This window comes from Crocuta crocuta, unplaced genomic scaffold (assembly GCF_008692635.1).
Source record: "Crocuta crocuta isolate KB4526 unplaced genomic scaffold, BGI_CrCroc_1.0 scaffold87, whole genome shotgun sequence".
Taxonomy (NCBI): domain Eukaryota; kingdom Metazoa; phylum Chordata; class Mammalia; order Carnivora; family Hyaenidae; genus Crocuta; species Crocuta crocuta.
Window position 1 is genome coordinate 1,369,502 of NW_027532166.1, and position 23,553 is coordinate 1,393,054.

A 23,553-nucleotide genomic window follows, 5' to 3' on the forward strand; every position below is an offset into this window, starting at 1 on the left:
CGCCGGTCACATGTGAAGTGGACAGTAGAGAATATGTCCTCGGGAGCTGAGAAATGTTTTCAGCCTGCTTCCTGCCTATAGAAAGCTGAGGTCTCAAAAGTCATGATTTTTTTTAAAGGCAGGATTAAAAAAACTAAACAATTTCACATTGTGTAAATTTTCAAACATAGGCAAAAATAGATGGAATTGAAAAAAAAAAAAAGAGGGACTAGTACAATCAACCCTTATGAATCCAATATGCGAGGATCATTTTTAAGTCTTGAACATTCACATGTGTGTTAATCTAGATTCATGGTTTGTCAGTAAACTCCCTCAAATACTTGATATACTCATCTATTTGATTCCAGGCAACTCTATGTGCCAGTAGCCACAACTACAGTCCTTACTAAGTGATACCTTTATAAATTTCCTTGCAGTATCCTTGAATCAATCAGGCTTAACTGGGAAGGCCACAAACTTCATCTATTTTCCCTGAATTATTTTATCCTCCTGAAATGATTAATGTGAACTATATTAATCTCATACATTTTAATAAAGTGAAACAATGGCTTTACCCTTAATTTGATCCTTGGTGCCAGGCTGAGTAGATTTTTCTTGTTCAAAGGCTTTCTCAAATTGTCTTTATTTACCAGTTAGGAATGAGAATAAGTTGCTTGCAGGTTCTGGAATTTCTGGACTCCCTCTCTCCTCTTTCATTCCAACTTGAAAACTGGCTATTTCTTTTTTTCTGGGCTCATTTCTTTCCTATAGTTCTTTGTTAAAAGCAGCCATCAACTACCCTCATATATTAATAATCATCTGTTTACTATCCTTTTTCCTAAAATGACAATTTTATTACATATATTATCTGTATTCCAAGTTATCTCAAGGAACAAATCTACCAAGTGTTTCATCATTGCATAATATTAATTGACAATCTTTTAGCCTGTAATAATGGTTAATTTGCCACCCACAACCTGGCCTCAAAGCCATTGCCACATATTTAGGTCTTAAGAATACCTTGCCCCCTTCTAGGAACCAATTTCTGTCAGTAATGATGGGCCAGATTATTCTTTAATGATCAGTCACTAAGACCCAAATCTTAGTGACTTAAAAAAACAAAGGTTTATTTCTTATTCATGCTGTGTCCACTCTAGGTTAACAGGAAGGATCTGCTCAGCATGATTACTCAGGGTCCCAGGCTATTGGAGCATCCACCATCTCAACATGATGGGTCACAGCTCTGCTAGAGGGAAAAGCCCTGTTAGAGGAGAGCTCTGTAGGCTCCCTCGCTGGCAATGATCTATACCCTGCTAGGACGTAACACCCATGTTTCCACTTGTTACTCATTAGTCACCTAGTATTTCCACAAGGGACTGAGGAATCCTACTATGTGCTGGGAGAGAGGAGATTCAGAAGTATTTGGCAAAGAGCACTAGTACTTACCGTAGTAAGCAAAGACTTCAGGAAGGGGAGTCTTTTCCATTTCTCTCCTTGGGATGCCCAAAGTCTTTTTTTTTGAGTGTATCATTAGGTTTTCATTTTCATTTGGAGATTTTTATTCTCTTTTGTAGGTCGTGGTATTAATGAAGAGAATCTTAGAGGTAAACCAGTTCAGAAGTTAAATGTATTCTCGAAGTCTGAGAAAAATTCATAGAATGTCAAAAATGATAAATACCAGTAAAATATGAAAATAATTTATCATTTTTTAGAATAATACTGCATAATTCTTTTCCTTAATAGTTTTATGTTGGTAGGAGAGCCTTTTGCTGCTAAGACAAAAGTTCTGCATATGCTGGCTGATACTCTAACTCTTATGAATGAACGTGGCTATGGAGAGGAAGAAAAGGTTATTTATAGGACTGTAAACCCCAAGTCCATTACTATGGGCCAACTTTTTGGACAATTTGACCCAGTGTCTCATGAGGTAATCTACAGTATATTCTCTTATTGACTATGTACTTTAAACCAAGAAATTTGAAATGTTTCTGTATGATCACTTTATAGTCTTGTAAAGAAAGCTTTCCAACTCTTTTTCTTCCCCAGTGGACTGATGGTATAGTGGCTAACACTTTTAGAGAATTTGCCTTATCAGAAACACCTGACCGGAAATGGGTTGTATTTGATGGTCCCATTGACACTTTGTGGATAGAGAGCATGAACACAGTATTGGATGATAATAAAAAGGTAAATCATCATAATTAAAAGCAAAACTGATCACAATATGAATATACCAAACACTACCAAGACGTAAACTTGAAAAGGGTTAAAGTGGTAGATTTAATGTAAAATGATTTTTTTGCCAGTTTTTGAAAAAGCAAAATAGATGCAAATATGCTTAAGCAATGTTATGTGTTCAACAACTAATTGACTAGGACTATATATTTAAAGCAAAGGATGCAGCAAGTTTAGTAAGTTTATAAATTATCTTTTCAATGAAAACTATGCTATAGTAAATCCTTTGCTTAATTTTTTTATAGAATAAAAATATATTAAAACCACATGTTAACAGGAAAATGTGGTATTGTAGTAGATGTTAAGTTGTTAAGTGATTCCTGTATTATGGTTTCTTACAGAACTTTCATATATTAGGAGAAAATTAAAGGGCCTCATTCCTTCTTGAAAACATTAAAGGCAGGGCACCTGGGTGGCTCAGTTGGTTAAACTTCCCACTTCAACTCAGGTCATGATCTTTCAGTCCATGGGTTCAAACCCTGAATCAGGCTCTGTGCTGACAGCTAGAGCCTGGAACCTGCTTCAGATTCTCTCTCTCTCTCTCTCTCTCTCTCTCTCTCTCTCTCCCCCCCTCCCTCCTTCCCTCCCTCTCCCTCTCCCTCACTCGCACTCTGTCTCTCAAAAATAAACAAACATTTTTTAAAAAAGAAAACATTGAATGCTCCAGTGCACTTTTATGTGCTGCATTACCTTAGAAGCTGTGAAATATACTAAAGAATTAGAAAATGGAAGTCCTCTAGTATTTAATTTAATTGAGAGGCTATATGTAAACTATAAAATGTGACTAATTTTAAGTTTAGGTTCTGTGCTTTTTTAAAAACTTACATGTGCATTCACATAACCATCATTTAAATAAAGGTGCATGAAATTTTTGCACTCTACAAGCTACACTCACATTCCTTCTGAATCGGTATACCCTCCTCACTAGGGCAATCGCTATTCTGACTTCTGTGATAAATTAGTTTTGCTGCTTCTTGAACATTATGTATATGGAATCATACTGCTGAGTATTTTCCTTCTTGTAGTCAGTGTGGTATCTGTGATACTCATGGTGTTGTACTTCCATTTGACTTAATTTGTTCTTCTTATATCTGTGGGTATTCCACTGTATATATCACAACTTATTTTCATACTTAAATGAAATAACCACACTACTAAACAAGCAAATTAATTAGCATTCAAACAAATACACTAGCACACATTTTCATAGGTGATTGGTCATTTGTTCATATTCTTTCTTTCAGTTACATTGATTGAGCTAAGAAGTAGCAATGATTCAGAAGAGAAGAGGGGTTATTCAAAGTCCAATTAAGAGCCAGGTGGGAGGATTGTCTCATTGGATGAGAGGAAAGTAGGAAGAGGATAGGTATAGATACAGATGGATATATGGATTCGATAGTGGAAATCTAAAGGCAAATCCTTTTGATGATTTATTTTTTCTTTGTGAAGTGGTAGACCCTGGTTCTTGGCACACTGGAAGAGAAAAGGAGGAAGGTTTAAATTAGCCATTATGCCAAATGGGAAAGATAACTGCCTAGGAAAACACAGAAGCCTGTCTGAGGATTAGTAGTAGTAGTGCCAAAGTCTGCCTTTGTGAGATTTTCCCTAACAGTCTAAGCAGCTTGGATTTAAGTGTAGATTATGTTTCTGGACTGAAAGCACAGAAACACTTTAAAGATACTGGTAGGAGAGTGCTGGAAGAGCTAGGCCATGGGAAAAAGCTGCTTAATAATGAAGGACGTGAAAACAGCAGGGATATGAAAATGGAGAGTAAGTGGAGAAGATGAGTGAGTAGATGAGTAAGAGCACTGGATGGTTGGAAACTGGAGGCAGAGACTGGGAAGCTTGAGGTTAGTATTTCAGAATTGTGTAGTGTTCCAGGAGAGAAGGTCCCAGAGAAATAAACTGGATGGCTGGAGTGCAGTAGGAGAAACATGAACGAAAACAGGGTAGTCAAGGACCTGAGGGGCTGCCTTTTTGAAATGCTCCCCACTCACGAACACTGGATCGGGCCAGAGTGAAAAAAAAATTGAGCCATGTATCAAAGGGAATGCTTGGGTGCTGGTGAGTGACAGCAGGAAGCATGGATTGTCAAAGGAGCAGAAGATGGAAAGAATGGGGTAGAGTATTAGGAAACACTGTGAGGGAGTAAAGAGAAAGCTGACTCCATCTCCCAAATATGAAGTAAATAGGAGAATGTTTCCTGAAATAATCTGGTAGAAAATTAAAAGTTTTCTAGACCAACACTGTCCAATAGAAATTTCTGCAATGATGGAAATGTCTGCACTGTCCGGGAAGGTAGATGCTAGTCACATGTGATTATTGAGCATTTGAAATTGGGCTTAGTGCAAAAAGTACTGACTTTAAATTTAATTTTAACGACTTAAGATGACGTTATTTAATTAGTTAAATTCATTTGGTTTAATTAGTAAAAAATGTAAATAGTCACGTATGAACACTGGACTAGCATATCAGACAATCCAGCCCTAGGCCATTCACTTAGTCTACAGAGGTCCAGGAATGCTAAATGCCACATTGTTGACATTTAACTCGATAGGGGCAAAACTGGGACTAAAGTGATGGTTTTAGAGAAGAAACCCTGAAAAAGAAATGAAAAGGAAGAATTGAAAAAAAAAAAAACTTAGAAATGAAATTAAACTGGGATATCAACAATTAATTATTAAAAAATTTTAAAGTTAATGATAATTCCAAAGGTAGAAGCCATGGAAATTGAGAAGTTGAGATGGCTTTCATAATAATGAACAAGAAAGGAATTGGGCAGAAAGGAAGCAGTTGTCAAATTGAGGTTTTTTTTTTTTTTTTTACATATTTGATTGGAGAGGAATATTTTATTTTTTAAGTTTTTATTTAAATTCCAGTTAACATACATACAGTGTAATATTAGTTTCAGGTGTACAATATAGTGATTCAACACTGCCATACCTCACCAGGTGCTCATCATCAGTGCACTCCCTAATCCCCATCGCCTATTTCATCCCTCTAACCCACCCACATCCCCTCAGGTTACCCTCTGTTTGTTCTCTATAGTTATGGGTCTGTTTCTTGGTTTGCCTCTCTCAAAGAGGAATGTTTTAGATTAAAAGTGATCTATGCCCCATATTAAACACAATGCATGGTCCTTGACTGAATTTTGGCTTGAGTAAATCAGTTGAAAAGACATTTCTAATGTAATTGAGGAAATTTGAGTACTGGCTGAATATTAGTTGATATTAAGGAGTTATCAGTAATTTTGTTAGGTGTGATAATGTTATTGAAGTAATATTTTTTTAAGTTTTTTTATTTTGAGAGAGACAGAGAGCAAGTGGGGGGAGGGGCAGAGAATCCCAAGCAAGTGCTCTGCACTGTTGATGCAAAGCCTGACGTGGGGGCTCAATCTCACAAACCATGAAGTCATAACCTGAGCAGAAACCAAGAGTTGGACATTTAACTGACTGAGCCACCAGGTGCCTTGAAAACCTCTTATTTTTTAAGAACTGAATATTGACATATTTGGATGTGAAATGCCATGGTATGTATAATGCTCTTAAAAATAGTGTTTTATTCCTCAGTATCCTTTTTTCTAAATTCTGCACCCAGTACGAGGCTTGAACTCACAACTCCAAGGTCAAGAGTCACATGCTCAACTGAGCCAGACAGGTGCCCCTTAAAAATACTTTTTTTTAAAAAGGAAGCAAATGTGGGAAAATGTTAACATTGGTTAAATGCAGGAGAGGGGTACATTAATGTTTATTCTTCATTTTCAATTTTTCTTATTTTATTAATAAAGAAGCCTTTTGACAATTTTATGAAGTCAGGTGTATTTCACATAATTTTTAAATATTTAGGGAATCCTGGGTGGCTCAGTTGGTTAAGCATCCGACTTCGGCTCAGGGTCATGATTTTGCGGTCCATGGATTTAAACCGCACAATGGGCTCTGTACTGACAACTCAGAGCCTGGAGCCTGCTTTGGATTCTGTGTCTCCCTCGCTCTCTCCCCCTCCCCCACTCACGCTGTGTCTCACTCTCAAGAAAATAAACATTAAAAAAATTAAATATTTAAATTCAAGTTCATATACAATGTAGCATTGGCTTCAGGGGTAGAACTCAGTGATTCATCACTTAACATATAATACCAAGTGCTCACTTCAATGAGTGCCCTCTTTAGTGCCCATCACCCATTTAGCCTATCCCTACCACTCAACTCCCTTCCAGCAATCCATGTAATTTTTTTAAATGTTTGTTTATTTTCAAGACAGCATGATTGAGGGAGGGGTACAGAGAGCGGGGAACAGAGGATCCACAGGGGGCTTTGCTCTGACATCAGAGAGCCCCTTATGGAGCCCAAACTCAAGAACTGTGAGATCATGACCTGAACCAAAGTCAGATGCTTAAATGACTGAGCTAACCAGGTGCCCAACCCATGTAATTTTATTAATAGCAAGAAATGAGATTTGTATAGGATTTTTGCAGTATGTTATGTAGTTCCTTTCTTGCCTAACTCTATGGGAAAGAAGTTATCTCAGTTTATAGATGAAGAGGCTGGGAGTCAGAGATGCTATGTATTTGCTTATCTAGTATGTAACTGACTGAGCTAGATGTAGGTTACAATTTTCTGGATTTCATTCTAATACTTATAGGCTATATATTATCTTATACATACAATATATTTTTACTTGAGAGGTTTGAGTTTTTAAGAAATAAACATTTGAAAAACAATTGCCTTTAGCTTTGCCTTATGAGTGGAGAAATCATTCAGATGTCCCCTCAAATGAGCCTCATCTTTGAAGCAATGGACCTTTCCCAGGCCTCGGTAAGTTCATGTTTTAATAGAACAGTAGGTTGTTTATTTGTTCATTTGGTCAATAAATATTTTCTATTATATGTCAGAAGACTAGTTAGGCACCAGGAATACTAAGACGAATAAGGCACAGTGTATAACTCCTTTAAGGAGGATGAGAAGCATGCTAATAAATAATCCCACTATACTGCTACATGTAAGTGCTCTAAGAATACGGAAGGGGTGGGTGCCCAAGAAGCGAATGGGTAGAGGAGGACCATGGAAAATGTTTGAGCATTTGATCTGGCTGTGAAGGGTAACTCTTCCCTAGGGAGACTAGTTGGGGCTGGGCATCTCAAATCATGACAACATGATATGTGAAGACCCACAGCCATGACACGTGTAGGGAGGCTGTAATTGCCAACATTTAATCTAATGTCTGTGAGGCTATGGAGGAGGACAGGCCTTGAAGTTCATTCAAAGAAGTAGTTAATGATTGCCAGGTACTACTGACATAAAAGCAATATTGGAAAAAGAAAACTTGTCTTTTTTTTTCTAGCCTGCCACTGTAAGCCGCTGTGGCATGATTTATTTGGAACCCTCTCAGTTAGGGTGGGAACCGATTGTATCCTCGTGGTTGAATTCCCTGAAAGGACCTCTACAAGAACCAGATCATCAAGCTCTTCTGAGAGGACTCTTTGACTGGTTAATAAAGCCCTCTTTAATGCTTCGTAAGAAAAAATGCAAGGTAACACTGGAATTATTTGACCCATTCAAGTTTGTTTAACTCGACTAAGGCTAACGTCACAATAGCAGGATAAATAACCAAAATCAGTTTTCCCTTGACATTTAGTATCCACTTTTAAAAACTGAATATTTATTGTGATAATCAGTGGTTCACATGCAGTTGTAAGAAGTAATAGATCCCATGCTCACTTTACCCAATTTCCCCCAATAGTAATATTTTGCAGGACTATATTATATCACAAGGATATTGACATTGATACGATCTACTGATATTGTTCAGATTCCCCTAGTTATATTTGTACAGCCGTATGTTTATCTCTCTGGATTTTAGTTTAAAATTTTTAATAATTTATAATTTTAAATATAATGCAACTTTGTACCCTTTGCCCAATGTCTCCCCATTTCCCTCACCTCCCCACCCTCAGTAACTGCCATTTTACTCCAGTTCTATGTATTCACCTTTTAGATTGTACATATAAGTGACATCATGCAATTTTTTCCTTTCTGTGTCGGGCTTTTTTCAATTACCATAATGTCTTATAGTGCACCCATGTTGCAAGGGCTCTCTTAAAAGAGACTTTAAAAAAGGCTCTTTTTTTTAAGCCTTAATAATATTAATAATTTATTAATATTAATAATTTAAGTATTAATAATCTGTGATATACCTATGTATATATATATATATGGCAATTTCTTTATCCATTTGTCCATCAGTGAACACTTAATTTATGTCCCTATCTTGGCTATTGGGAATAATGCTGCAATGAACATGGTAGTGCACATATATCTTTAAGGTACTGATTACATGTTCTGAAGAGGGATTGCTAGATAACATGTTCTATTTTTAGGGTTTTGAGGATCTTCCATATTGTTTTCCACAGTGGCTGTGCCAATTTACATCCACACCATCAATGCACAAGGGTTCTCTTTTCTCCACATCCTCACCAACACTTGGCACCTTTCATCTTTCTATTCATCCTAAAAGGTGTGCAGTGATATCTCAGTGTGATTTTGATTGCATTTTTCTGATGATTAGTGACGTTGAGTGCCTTCTCCTGTATCTGTTAACCATTTGCATGTTTTCCCTGGAAAAAGTGTCTATTCAGACCCTTTGCCCATTTTTAAATTGGATTTTTTTTTACTATTGTATGAGTTTTTATATATATATATATTTTTTTTAATGTTTTATTTATTTCTAGGAGAGAGAGAGAGACAGCATGAGCAGGGGAGGGTCAGAGAGAGAGGGAGTCACAGACTGAAACAGGCTCCAGACTCTGAGCTGGCAGTCAGCACAGAGCCCGACGCGGGGCTCGAACCCACGAACCGCGAGATCATGACCTGAGCCAAAGTCGGACGCTTAACCGACTAAGCCACCCGGGCGCCCCTGAGTTTTTATATATTTTAGCTATTAATCCCTTATCAGATATATGGTTTGCCAATATTTCCTATCAATTTAAATATTGCCTTTTCATTTTGTTGATAATTTCCCTTACTGTGCAGAAACTTTTAGTTTGATGTAGTCCCGCTTTATTTTTGCTTTTGTTGACTGAGCTTTTGTCTTATCCAAAAAATCATTGCCAGGGTCAATGTCAAGGAGATTTTCAAGGCAAATATTGTTAAAATATCTATACTTCCCAAAGCAAACCACACATTCAATGCAATTCCTATCAAAATAACGCCAGCATTTTTCACAGAGCTAGAACCAACAATTCTAAAATTTGTATGGAACCAGAAAAGACCCTGAATAGTCAATATACTGTTGAAAAAGAAAACTAAAGCTACAGCCATCACAGTTCTGGACTTCAAGCTGTTTTACAAAGCTGTAATCACCAAGACAGTATGATACTGGCACAAAAACAGACACATAGACCAATGGAACAGAACAGAGAACCCAGAAATGGAGCAACAATTGTATGACATGGCTAACTACTCTTCAACAAAGCAGGAAAGAGAATCCAGTGGAAAAAAATTTCTTCAGTAAATGGTACTGAGAAAACTGGAAAGCAACATGCAGAAGAATAAAACTGGCCACTTTCTTTCACTACACACAAAAATAAATTCAAAATGGATAAAAGACCTAAATGTGAGACAGAAAATCATCAAGATCCTAGAGAAAACAGGCAGCAACCTCTTTACCTCTTTGTGACCTTGGTTACAGCAACTTCTTACCAGACACGTCTCTGGAGGCAAGGGCATAAAAGGAAAAACTAACTACTCAGACTTCATCAGGATAAAAAGCTTCTGTACAACAAAGGAAACAACCAATAAAACTAAAAAATAATTGACAGAATGGGAGAAGATATTTGCAAATGACATATCAGATAAAGGGTTAGTAGCCAAAATCAATAAAGAACTTCCCAAACTCAGCACCCAAAATCCAAAAATAATCCTGTGAAGAAATGGGCAAAAGACATGAATAGACACTTTTCCAAAGAAGGTATACAGATGGCTAACAGACGCATAAAAAGATGCTCAACATCACTGATCATTAGGGAAATACAAATCAAAACTACAATGAGATACTACCTTACACTTGTCAGAATAGCTAAACTAAAAACACAAGAAACAGCAGGTATTGATGAGGCTGCAGATAAAGGGGAACCCTACTGCACTGTTGGTACAGCCATTCTGGAAAATGGTATGGAGCTTCCTCAAAAAGTTAAAAATAAAACTACCCTACAATCCTGTAGTTGTACTACTAGGTATTTATCCAAAGAATACAAAAATACTAACTTGAAGTGTGACATGCACCCTGAAGTTTATAGCCGCATACACACACACACACATATGTATACATACACAAAGGAATATTACTTGGCAGTCAAAAAGAATGAAGTCTTGCCGTTTGCAACAGTGTGGTGGAACCTGAGTGTATTATGCTAAGTGAAATAAGTCAGAGAAAGACAAATACCATTTCAATCATGTGGAGTTTAAGAAATAAGACAGATGAATATCGGGGAAGGGAAAGAAAAATAAGATAAAAACAGAGAGGGAGGCAAATCGTAAGAGGCTCTTAAACACAGAGAACAAACTGAGGATTACTGGAGGGGGTGGGGGGGATGGGTAATGGGCATTGAGGAGGGCACTTGTTGGGATGAACACTTGGTGTTATATGTAAGTGAAGAATCACAGGTTCTCTACTCTTGAAACCAATACTACACTGTATGCTAACTTGAATTTAAAATTTTTTTAAAGGAAATTTTCCCCTATGTTTTCTTCTGGGATTTTTATGGTTTCAGGTTTTACGTTTAAGTTTTTAACCTATTTTTAGTTAATGTTGGTGTATGCTGTAAGATAATGGCCTGGTTTCATTCTTTTAAATGTGGATATCCAATTTTCCCAACATTATTTATGGAAAAGACCATCCTTTTCACATTGTGTATTCTTCTTGCCCTTATTGAAGATCAGTTGACTGTATATGCTTGGATTTACTTTGGATTTTCTACTCTGTTCCATTGGTTTATAGGTCTGTTTTTTTGCTAGCACCATACTTGATCACTAGAGCTTTGTAATATGATTTGAAATCAGGAAGTGTGGTGCTTTGAACTCTGTTCTTCTTTCTTAAGATTATTTTGGCTATAGAGAGTCTTTTGTGGTTCCAGACAAATTTTAGAATTGCTTTTTTATTTTTGCAAAAAATGCCACTGGAATTTTGATAAGGATTACACTGAATCTGTAGATCACTTTAGATAGTATGGACATTTTAACAATGTTAATTTTTCCAGTCTATGAGCACAGAATATTTTTCCATTTATTTGTGTCATCCTCAATTTCTTTCGTTAGTATTTTATAGTTTTCTTTTTTCTTTTTTTTAAATGTTTTTTTTATTTCTAGGAGAGAGAGAGAGAGAGAGAGCGTGAGCAGGGGAGGGTCAGAGAGAGAGGGAGTCACAGACTGAAACAGGCTCCAGGCTCTGAGCTGGCAGTCAGCACAGAGCCCGACGCGGGGCTCGAACCCACGAACCGCGAGATCATGACCTAAGCGAAAGTCGGATGCTTAACCGACTAGGCCACCCAGGCGCCCCAGTATTTTATAGTTTTCAATGTACAGATCTTTCATGCTCCTGGGTAAATTTATTCCTCAGTATTTTGTTCTTTGTGATGCTATCATAAGTTGGATTGTTCTCCTGATTTCCTTGCCAGATAGATCATTGTTGGTGTAACACATGCAACTGATTTTTTTTTCAAATGATTTTTGTATGTTGGTTTTTGTATCCTGTAGCTTTACTGAGTTAGTTTGCTCTTAAAGGTATTTCTTTGCATGTGGTCTTTAGGGTTTTCTACATATAGGATCATGTCATCTGCACATAGAAATAATTTTACTTCTTTTCTGATTTGGATGCATTTTATTTCTTGTCTGATTGCTGTAGTTAGTACTTCTTGTTGAAAAGAAGTGGTGGGAGTGTGCATCCTTGCCTCATGTCAGATCTTAGTGGAAGAGCTCTCCGTTTTACCTCCTGGATTATGATTTAGCTGTGGGCTTTTCATAAATGTTCTCTTTTTCATTGCAGACATTTCCCTTTATATCTATTTTGTTGAGAGTTTTCATTATAAATGGATGTTGAACTTTGTCAAATGCTTTTTCTGAATCTCAAGATGAAAATGTGATTTTTGTCCTTCATTCTGTTAATGTAGTGTATCACATTGATTAATTTGCATGACTCTTGGGTTCCAGGGATAAATCCCACTTGGTTATGGTGTGTAATCTTTTTGGTGTATTGAATTCAGCATGCTAATATTTTATTGAGGATTTTTGCAACTATGTTCATCAGAGATATTGGCCTATACTTTTCTTTTATTGTGGTATCCTCATCTGGTTTTAGTATCCTGTGATTCTAGCCTCCTAGAATGACCTTGGAAGTATTTCCTCTACCTCTAATTTTTGCAAGAGTTTAAGAAAGATTGGTATTAATTCTTCTTTCAATCATTGGTAGAATTCAGCTGTGAAGTTATCTGGACTTTTCCCTGGGAAATTTTTCATTATTACTTCAATCTCTTTGTTATTGATCTGTTCGGGCTTCCTAATCTTTGTTCAGTCTTGGTAAGTTGTATATTCCTAGGAATTTATCTATTTCCTTCAAGTTATCCAACTTATTTGCATATAATTTTTCATAATTACCCCTTTATAATCCTATCCATTGTGTCCTTTCTCTTTCATTTCTGATTTACTGATAGGAGTCTTCCTTTTATTCTTAGTCTAGCTAAGAGTTTATTGTTTTTAACTTTTCAAAAAAACCTTAGTTTTGATTTTTTCTATTTTTCTATATTTCATTTATTTCTGTTCTGATCTCATTTGTTTCATTATACTGACAATGGGTTTAGTTTGTTCCTTTTCTAGTTCTTTGAGGTTTAAGTTAGGCTGTTTATTTGAGATTTCTTTTTTAATTTTTATTTATTTTATTTTTATTGTTTAATTTTTTTAATGTTTATTTTTGAGAGAGAGAGAGACAGTGAGCGAGCAGGGATGGGGGAGGGGCAGAGAGAGGGGAAGACACAGAATTCAAAGTGGGCTCCAGGCTCCATGCTGTCAGCACAGAGCCTAATGTGGGGCTCAAACTCACGAACTGTGAGTTCAGGATGTGAGCTGAAGTTGTATGCTTAACTGACTGAACCACCCAGGTGCCCTGAGATTTCTTTTTTCATATAAACATTTATTGCCGTGAACTTCCCTCTTAGTACTTCTTTTGATGCATCTCATGAGTTTTGTGCTTCATTTGTCTCCAGATATTTTTTTATTTTCCTTTTAATTTCTTTTGGACCTGGTGGTTGTTCAAGACCATGTTTTTTATACATGTATTTGTGAATTTTCCCATTTCCTTATGGTTACTGACTTCTAGTTGTATTCCACTGGAGTCAGAAAATATATTTGATATAATTTTAATTTTATTGACTTGTTTTGTCAACAAACATGTCGTCTGTCCTGGAGAATGTTCCATGTGAGCTTGAGAAAGTATGTGTATCCTTCTACTGTTGGGTGAAAAGTTCTACATATATCTGTTAGGTCCATTTGATTTACAGTGTGGTTCAAATCTGTTTCTATTCTGAGTTTCTGTCTGGATAGTCTATACCTTATTGAAAGTGGGGTATTGATATCCACTACTATTTTTATACTGCCATCAATTTCTCCTTTCGGATCTGTTACTGTCATAGACTCTGGGTCTAGTTCTTTCTTGTCCAGCAAGAAAGCGGATGCAGGATTAAAATGTGAGAGATGGCAAATGTGTGGGGAAAGACAAGAGCCCCGAATAAGGGTCCTTGCTCTGTCTTTATTAAGATCAGAAGGCTTATAAACGTGATGGGTGTGCACAAAGAGACAATGAATCTGTGAATATTAACTCATGGGCATGAGGGAAAGGGGGTTTTGAAGATGTACAGTGTTAGAGATTTGGGTCAATATAAAACAAAATCCTGGTGCCAGGCAGATGGGCAGATGGTTGTTAATGGCAGACATGAGGCGCTGTGTGTCTGTTTAGCTTAGCTAGCTGAGGGGATAAGACAGATAGAACATGTAACCTCAGGGTTAACAAGGCACCTTTCTTTTGCTAATCAACTCCACTCTGGATGACCTCACTGGCAGAGGTCTATAGCCCTATTTATCTGTTTACCTAATTTGGTCCTTCTTTCCTATGAAAGCAGCTTTCTGCTGTAGTACTAAATTGGGGGACATTTTTGCCCTGAAAACTAATCTTGCTTACTTCATATACCTTTGTATTGGGGCCTTTGCCCCACCCTCTGTATTCTGGGGGCCTTTGCCCCCTCCTACCCTATTCTGGGGGCCTAATCTTGCTTACCCAAGCTTGGGTGTGCGCCTTCTATGGCTTTGTAATTCTTTTTGCCTTGTTAATCCATTAGTGCAGGCTCAGGGAATTCCTAAGCTTATTCTCCATGTGTTGATATTTTTAATATTTTTAAAAAGTTTTTATTTATTTATTTTGAGAGAGAGATAGAGTGAGTGGGTGAATAAGTGGGGCAGGGGCAGAAAGAGAGGGAGAGAGAGAGAATACCATCAGCATAGAGCCCCATGTGAGGCTCAAACTCATGAATGATGAGATCATGACCTGAGCCAAAAACAAGAGCCTGATGCTCAACCAACTGAGCTACCCAGGTACCCCAGGATCTGTCAGTATTTATTTTATATACCTAGGTGCTCTGATGTTGGGTGCATATATATTTACAATTGTTGTATCTTCCTGTTGAATTGACCTTTCATTACTATATTATGAAATTCTTTGTGTCTAAAGACAGTTTTTACTTACACTCTACTTTGATACAAATATAGCCACTCCTGATTTCTGTTGGTTACCTTTTCCTATTTCTTTACTTTCAGCCTAGGTATTTCTTCTAGACAGCATACAGTTGGATATTGTTTGTTTGTTTTTTAATGTTGTTTATTTATTTATTTTTGAGAGAGACAGTGCAATCAGGGGAGGGGCAGAGAGAGAAGGAGACACAGAATCTGAAGCAGCTCCAGGCTCTGAACTGTCAGCACAGAACCCGACACCAGGCTCGAACTCATGAACCCTGAGATCATGACTTAAGCAGAAGTCAGCTGCTTAACTGACTGAGTCACCCAGGCGCTTGTTTTTTTTTTTAATTTTATGGGGAAGAGTTTAACGTGTTTACCTTTAAAGTAATTTTGATAGGGAAGGATTTACTATTGCCATTTTGTTAATTGTTTCTTTTCTCTCTTGATGTCTTCCTTTGTGTTTCATTGGGTTCTGTACTGATAGGTTTTGATTTTTTTTTCCTTATGTGACTTCTATTGGTATTTTCTTAGTGGTTACTAAGGAACTTACATAAAATGTCTTATAGTTATAACAGTCTCTTTTAAACAACTTATTTTCATTTGTGTACAAGAACTCTCCACTTTACCTCTTATCCTATTGATTTCAGTTAACATCCATTTATATTACATCTCCATTAACATAATTTAGTTACAGTTACTTTAATACTTTTATCTTTTAACTTTTACAGCAGAATTTAAAAGTGATTTACCTACCACCATTATAGTAATATCTACCTTTGGTTTTGTACTTTTGAAGTTATATCTGAATAAACCAAGAGGTAAAATTTATTCCTGCTAAATTCTTTGGATAAAACTATAGTAACTAAAGCTTTTAAATTCCCAATTGTTTTCCATATTTTAAAAGTATTTTAAATATGTGGCATTTAAAACTCACATGTATATTTAGTATGTTATGAGAAAACTTTACATGTTGTATTAGTTTCTCAGGGCTGTCATAACATATTACCATAAACTTGGTGGTTTAAGGCAACAGAAATTTATTGTGCCACAGTCCTGGGGCTAGAAGTCTGAAAGCAAGATGTTGACAGGGCCAAGCTTCCTCTGGAGGCTGTAAGGGAGAATCTTTCCTTACCTCTCCCAGATCCTTTTGACTCAAAGCATTCCTTGACTTCTGGCTGCATTATTCCAGTCTCTTCCTTCATGTTCTCCTGGCCTTTACTCTGTCTCTTTACTGTGTGACTCTTATAAGAATTTAGGGTCAGATATTCCAGAATGGTCTCCTCATCTTGAGATCCTTAACTATGTCTTCCAAGACCCTTTCTCCAAATAAGATCACATTCATGGGTTGCCAGGATTAGGATGTGGGCCTCTCTTTTTGGGGATTCAACCTGCTACACACATACACTCACACATATTAGTTACTTACATATAAGTTCATATATTGATATTGAGAATGGAAAGAGGGTTTTCAGTAGGTTTTTTTCATCCTAAAATATTATTTTAGAGATAGGAAAAATCTTCTGCACACAGAAAATAAATGAATTCCACTTTATGAAAATTTTGTCTTCTGTCTTCATAGAGAAAATATAAAATCATTTTTCAGTTTTTTAAATTTTAAAACTCGAATAGTAGGAGTACCTGACTGGCTCAGTTGGTGAAGCATGCACCTCTTGGTCTTGGGGTTGTAAGTTCGAGCCTCACATTGGGTGTAGAGACTACTTAAAATCTAAAAAACAAAAACAAACTCTAATAATATATGCTGCAAATAATACAGAGCAGGCTCCATCTTTCTAGTGAATGATGGATTTTCTTCTTATAATTTATTCCCATATTTTCCACATCTAGTTAATCCCCAGGATCTATTGATTTTTCCCTCCTTGCTAACTTTTATATCTGTCCTCTCCTCTCCATCCAGTTTCCTCTGACCACCCCTCCTTCCTTGTACGTTAGCCTTAGTTCTGACCTTCATAATTTCCTGCCTGAATCAATATGATAGACTGCTCTGGTCCAGACTACATCCTACTACCAGAATGAAGATTCCAAAACACAAATTCATTCCATGACTTCTGTACTTGCCCTTCATTGGAACCCTCCTCCTCTTGGTAGGAGATCCTTACACACAGCCTTTAAAACCTTCTGTCCGCTTCTCAAGACTTATTTCTTGTCATTCTCCTTTCACTCTCTATCGTTATATCCCACAGGATCCTTCTAATACTCCAGGCCTGCTTACACCCTCTTTTGTGTGTGTATATATAGTTCCCCCGCCTTGAATATCCTTCCCCTCTGCACCTGACTAACAGACATTTTCCTTCCAAATTTAGCTCAGCTAATGCTTTATCTGGGAAGCCTTCTTTGAATTACTCCTCTCCTAATTTCCCTTTTTGTCCTTTTCCCTGGGTCTGGGATCTGGGAGTCTAGTGTCTTCTCCCACCCACACACTTCCATGGGACTTCCTCTATCATGTCATTATTACACCATATTATTTTTTGTCTATTTAATTTCAATATCCTTTTCAGGGATCTTGCATTTTATTTGTATATCTCCTAGCCTGATAAATAGGTATAGTATGTTTTCCTTAAATTTTTTTTTAAGAAATGAATGAATGGCTGTTAGAGACTTCATTGCTGCGATCCTTAGAACACTTTATTTTCTTAGAGTAGCTAATTTTCATTTCTCAGAGAATTTAGAGTAAGAACATATTATATACAACTGTGTAATAGGATAAACTAAGATCTATGAGAGATGTTTTTATCATACCTACAGTTTAAATTCTTTAAGTTTAAATATTATAAAAACCTTATAAAACCATATGTACTTTTATCAGTTTTTATTTTATTCTTTTTAATCCCCTTTACCTGTTTTGCCTACTCTCTCACCCCCTTCCCTCTAGCAACTACCATTTTTTTCTCTATATTCAATGAAGAGTTTCTATTTTGTTGCTGTTGTTTGTCTGTGAAATCATTTGTCTTTTTCTGTTTGATTTATTTCATTTAGTATAAGACCCTGCAGGTCCATCTGTGTTGTTGAAAATGGCAAGTCCTTTTCATGACTGAGTAATGTTCCATTGTATATATCCCACACATCTTCTTCATTCATCTGGACACTTGGGTTGCTTCCATGTCTTGTCTATTGTAAATAATATTGCAATAAGCATAGGTGTGTTTTTTTGAGTTGGTGTTTTTATTTTCTTTGGGTAAATGCCCAGGAGTGGAATTACTGGATCAGATGATGGTTCCACTTTTAATTTTTTCTGGAACCTCCATGATGTTTTCCAGAGTGGTTACACCAGGTTATATTCTCACCAACAGTGTGTAAGGGTTCCCTTTTCTCCACATCCTTGCCAATACTTGTCATTTCTTATCTTTTTGATACTAGCCATTTTGACTGGTGTGAGGAATTTTTTAATGAATTATTTATCATTTCTTATTCTCCAAGTAAGATGAAGGTAAACTGTCTTACCCTTTCACTTTGCAGGAACTGATTCCTACAAGTGATAGCAACGTGGTTGTATCTCTTACACGCCTCTTTGAAGTACTACTCTGTGACGTGCTGGAAAATGATCCTACAAGCAAACATATTCGTGTTTGGATTATGGTAGGTTTTATGCTTCATGGGATTTTTATTTACAGAATCAAATGTGCTTCTGGAAATAATCATTGTGCTGAGGAAGACATAAGATCCAGAGCTATTTTTTGGTGAGCACCGAAAGAATAGCTGAAGATAATGAAGTTGCCCTGACCTGGTATTCTGATTTGAAAAAAAATTTTAAAGAAAGTAAAACATTCCCAAATGAACCCAACCTATCCTATTCTTACGAAAGATCACAATTTGATAAACACTTAATAAGGTGATTTAATCCAGTATCAACTTAAGTGAATTAATTTTGTCTTAAGGTGAAGCCAGAATGTAGGCTGCTACAAGCTGGCTCTAAGAGACCAGAAACAGGCATCCAACCAGCGGGGTGATTAGGGAGAACATAGTTAGGGAGGAGTCAGTGGTCCAGGTCGTAATGTGACCAAGAAGGCCAGAGAACAGGGCTCTGAGGGAGCCAAAGGGAAGAGGCATTTTGTTCTCTTTCCTGCTCTGTGCTTCTTTATCATCTGGCACCTTATTCAGAAATCCCTTCATCTTCTCTACTGAGTCTACCTTCTCTTCTGCTCTGTGGTAATAGCGGTTCCCTCCCGTTACTTCACCTTGTCACCACAGAAAATCTTCTACCTCAGTCACCTCACTTTCCAGGGTTTCCTGCTCAGGGCCACCGCCTTTCCTCCTCCCTTTTCACCTTTATTAGAAGAAATGGAACAGACATGTTTGAAGCATAATTTGTTTGTATCCCCTTTTCTCCTGGAGTTTAGAACTGCCTTTTACAGAAGCTAGTTTTTAATATTGTTCATTATCTATCAATGTTACCTGTTTATAAAATAAAAGTATTTTAGGAATAGTTCATCTGTATAACCTTCAGAGTATGTATGTATATGTATATACGTATGTATATGTGTGTGCACATATATACGCACATACACATATACACATATGTGTATGTGCATATATATAATATATATACAAATTTCATGTACATATATGTGTATGTGCATATATATATAATATATATATACAAATTTCATTCTGTTGGTAAGCCTAAATTCCCTCTATGTTTTTAGTGGTTTAGAATCACTTATAAAGACTAATATAGGGGCGCCTGGGTGGCTCAGTCGGTTGAGTGTTCGACTTTGGCTCAGGTCATGATCTCATAGTTAGTGAGTTCGAGCCCTGCATTGGACTCTGTGCTGACAGCTCAGAGCCTGAAGCCTGCTTCGGCTTCTGTGTCTCCCCCTCTCTCTCTGCCACTCCCATGCTCATGCTCTGTCTCTCTCTGTCTCTCAATAGTAAATGAACATTTTAAAAAAGTTTTTAAAAGAGACTAATATAAATTGGGGCACCTGGGTGACTCAGTCAGTTAAGGGTCTGACTCTTTATTTTGGCTCAGGTCGTGATCTCACAGTCATGAGATCTAGGCCTGAGTCTGGCTCCAGGCTGAGTATGGAGACTACTTAAGATTCTCTCTCTATCTCTCTCTCTCTCTCTCTCTCTCTCTCTCTCTCTCTCNCCTCTCTCTCTCTCTCCCACCTCCCACCTCCAGCTCAAAAAAAGAAAAAAAGACTACTCTAAATTGATAGCTGGTTAAAATTTTTTGATATATAAGGCATGTACCTAGAGTAAAATTCAAAAGGCAAAAGAAGGTTTTCTTTTCTTTTTTTAAAAAAAAAATTATAGTTTTTATTTATTTTTGAGACAGTGAGAGACAGAGCATGAGCTGGGGAGGAATAGAGAGAGAGGGAGACACAGAATCTGAAACAGGCTCCAGGCTCTGAGCTGTCAGCACAGAGCTGGACGCAGGGTTCAAATCCATGAACCGTGAGATCATGACCTGAAGTATCTGAAGTCGGACGCTTAACCGACTGAGCCACCTAAGCGCCCCAAAAGAAGGTTTTCTATCCATATTAGTGCCCTAGCCATTCTCAAGGAAACCACTATTACCAGTGCCTTAAATAGCCTGCTGGAGGTATTTGATCCATACTCTTTTATAGGAATACATTTTTTTACACATGTTAACGTACTATACATACTATACACATGTTAACATAAATTGATAAGGATTTGCACCTTTTCTCACAATATACCTTAGAAATTGTCCCATATCTATATACTTACTGAGTTACCCTATTTAACAGCTGCATGTATGCCGGTATGCATAGCATAATCCAATTAAATAGAGCCCTATTGAAGAACTTTTGGGTTGCTCCTTACCTTTGGCTGTCACCAGCAGTGATGCAGTAAATATTTTTACATATGCATCATTTTGGCAGGTGGTAATCTACTCAAAGCTAAACTCCTAAAAGAGAAATTCCTAGATCACTTGGCATGGGCATTTTAAATTCGGATAGATAGTACCAGAGAGAGAACACTCTCTGTGACTTAGTTGTACTCCATTCCACTTTACCTGGAGATCTGACCTTTTCCAAATATGTTAACCAGGCCTCCTTAATATGTAAAATTTTAGTTAATTTGTTAGAAACTTATTTTATTTTATTTTTAATTTTTTTAAGTTTTTTTTTATTTATTTCTAGGAGAGAGAGAGAGAGAGAGAGACAGCATGAGCAGGGGAGGGTCAGAGAGAGAGGGAGTCACAGACTGAAACAGGCTCCAGGCTCTGAGCCGGCAGTCAGCACAGAGCCCGACGCGGGGCCCGAACCCACGAACCGCGAGATCACGACCTAAGCGAAAGTCGGACGCTTAACCGACTAAGCCACCCAGGCGCCCCTGTTAGAAACTTATTTTAAATAATTCCTTTAAATTAAAACAATTTTTTTTTAACCCACAGGCTTCCTTCATATTTTCTTTGATTTGGTCCATTGGAGGGAGCTGTGATGCAGAGGGTCGGATTATTTTTGACACCTTCCTACGGTTAATCATACTGGGAAGAGACATAAACAACCCGGTACCGGACTCTGTGGGCAAATGGGAATGCCACTTTGATGAAAAAGGCCTGGTCTATGACTACATGTATGAGGTATGGTGGATTGGCAGGTAAAATGGAGTTCCCAGTTGCTTTGACCCCTATGGTTGGTGGTTTAATCCCTTCTCATTGGCTTCTCCTCCTTTAACTTGAGGACACTGGAGATAAACTTTCTTTAAATACATTTTATAATTTCAGATTTAGGTTAAATCTATTTTCTCCACTTAAAAATAATAATTGACGGGGCGCTTGGGTAGCTCAGTCGGGTGTCTGACTCTTGATTTCAGCTCAGGTCATGATCTCACAGTGCGTCAGTTCGAGCCCCGCATCAGGCTCTGGGCTGACGGCGCGAAGCTCGCTTGGGATTCTTTCTGCCTCTCTCTCTGCCCCTTCCCCACACACTTGTTCTCTCTCTTTCTCTCTCAAAAATTGAATGGACATTAAAAAAATAATTCTCAAAAAGATTCTTTTAAACAGCAAGCATCTGAATAATCATTTGATTCACGCACATTTTACTTCACAGAGATACAAAATCTATGGAGAGTGTAGTTACAGCTTTACCTAAATCTCAAGATTTATAGATAAAGAAGTAAGCCCAGAAAGGTGAGTGGCTAGCAGAGCCAGGACTTGAGTCCAGCTCTCCTGACTGCTAGTGTGGAAATTTTTACCCAACACCATGCTAACACAGAGGTTTAAGAATACCCAGAGAGAGTGGGAAGTCAATAGAATAATCTCCAAAACTAAAAAGAAAAGAGATGATCACACAAGCAGATTCTCTGAGTTGGAGGTGAATCTCAAAATGTCCAGCTTAAAGGGGCAAAGGTTGTTGCTGCTGGAGAGAAAACGAGAGTGGAACACCGCTCTTTTGCTTAACCTTTTTGTAAAAGTTGTGACTCTAAGGTATGTACATACGTAACTTTCATAAAAGTAAAAGCTAAAACCTAAAAAAAATAAGAATAAGAATTACTAAAGAAATATACACCCAAACTTGGAAAATTACCACCATCTAGACACATACTGTATACATATGCAATTTTCTGGAAAACAGGAAAAGATTCTTCAATGACAGCTATAGCGCTGACCCAAGGGGATAATTCCGAGATAAATATGTGTTTCTTAAATTGGGTGGTGGATTCATAGGTGCTTATTAATCTATTGCACAACTATAAAATGTTATATATGTTATTTTAGATTAATTATTCCTCCAAAAGTTTTTATTATTATGATAGACTAAGGTTTTTAAAAGCAAATATGATAACAGTGTGTTAAAAAGAGACTTTCAGATACCTATTTTAAAACTTATGTTCTCTTGTAGTTGAAAAACCGAGGTCGCTGGGTCCACTGGAATGAATTAATTAAAAGTACTAATCTAGGAGAAAAACATGTCAAGATTCAAGATATCATAGTCCCTACAATGGACACAATTAGATATACATTTCTAATGGATTTGAGTATTACCTATGCAAAGTAAGAAACTCTGTTATGAAAATTCATTTTAAATATAACAGTGCCATTCTAATAGAATCATAGGATTTTTGAAGTAAACTTAAAGGTCACTCATTTTCAGATAATGGATACCCTCAGGAACTAATTGACATGCCAGGAATGAACTGTTACTAGTGGTAAACTTAGAATCCAGGTTTTCCACTGCCTCCTCCAAAAAATTACCCACCATACATTGTTGCCTGTCATAAATCACTTTGTATTTCTTATATTTGTAACCAAAGGCCAAAAGTCAGTTGCAGTTGATGAAAGGCATGCATTCTACTCAAAGTTCTTTATGCTCCTGAGTGTTGGATGCACTATGATCTACATTCTCCCATTTAGAATTTTTCAAGTATGTCCTATGCCAGTTCTTCATAGCTTAAGATTAACATGGAAATCTCAGACTTAAATCAGAAGAGCACATCAAAGAAGAGGACAGGAAACTGATCAAAAGCCTACTCTGTACTGTAGGCATATCCATACCAACTTTCTTAATAACGGTTTTGTAGTTATTTTTATCTTAAGACAGTAGGCATAATTTATCTTGATACTATTTAAATGAGACAA

The 23,553-nt window shown here is 37.0% G+C and overlaps 1 protein-coding gene across 1 annotated transcript in view; it reads left to right on the forward strand.

The window, feature by feature from the left end:
• DNAH12 (dynein axonemal heavy chain 12) overlaps positions 1-23,553 on the forward strand; it is a 206,622-nt gene that overhangs the window by 71,857 nt on the left and 111,212 nt on the right. Inside the window, exons 30-36 of the mRNA XM_077776718.1 lie at positions 1,723-1,906; positions 2,026-2,166; positions 6,942-7,025; positions 7,552-7,740; positions 18,459-18,578; positions 21,367-21,555; positions 22,817-22,968. Coding sequence (XP_077632844.1) covers positions 1,723-1,906; positions 2,026-2,166; positions 6,942-7,025; positions 7,552-7,740; positions 18,459-18,578; positions 21,367-21,555; positions 22,817-22,968 — 1,059 coding nt within the window. The remainder of the gene's footprint in view (positions 1-1,722; positions 1,907-2,025; positions 2,167-6,941; positions 7,026-7,551; positions 7,741-18,458; positions 18,579-21,366; positions 21,556-22,816; positions 22,969-23,553) is intronic.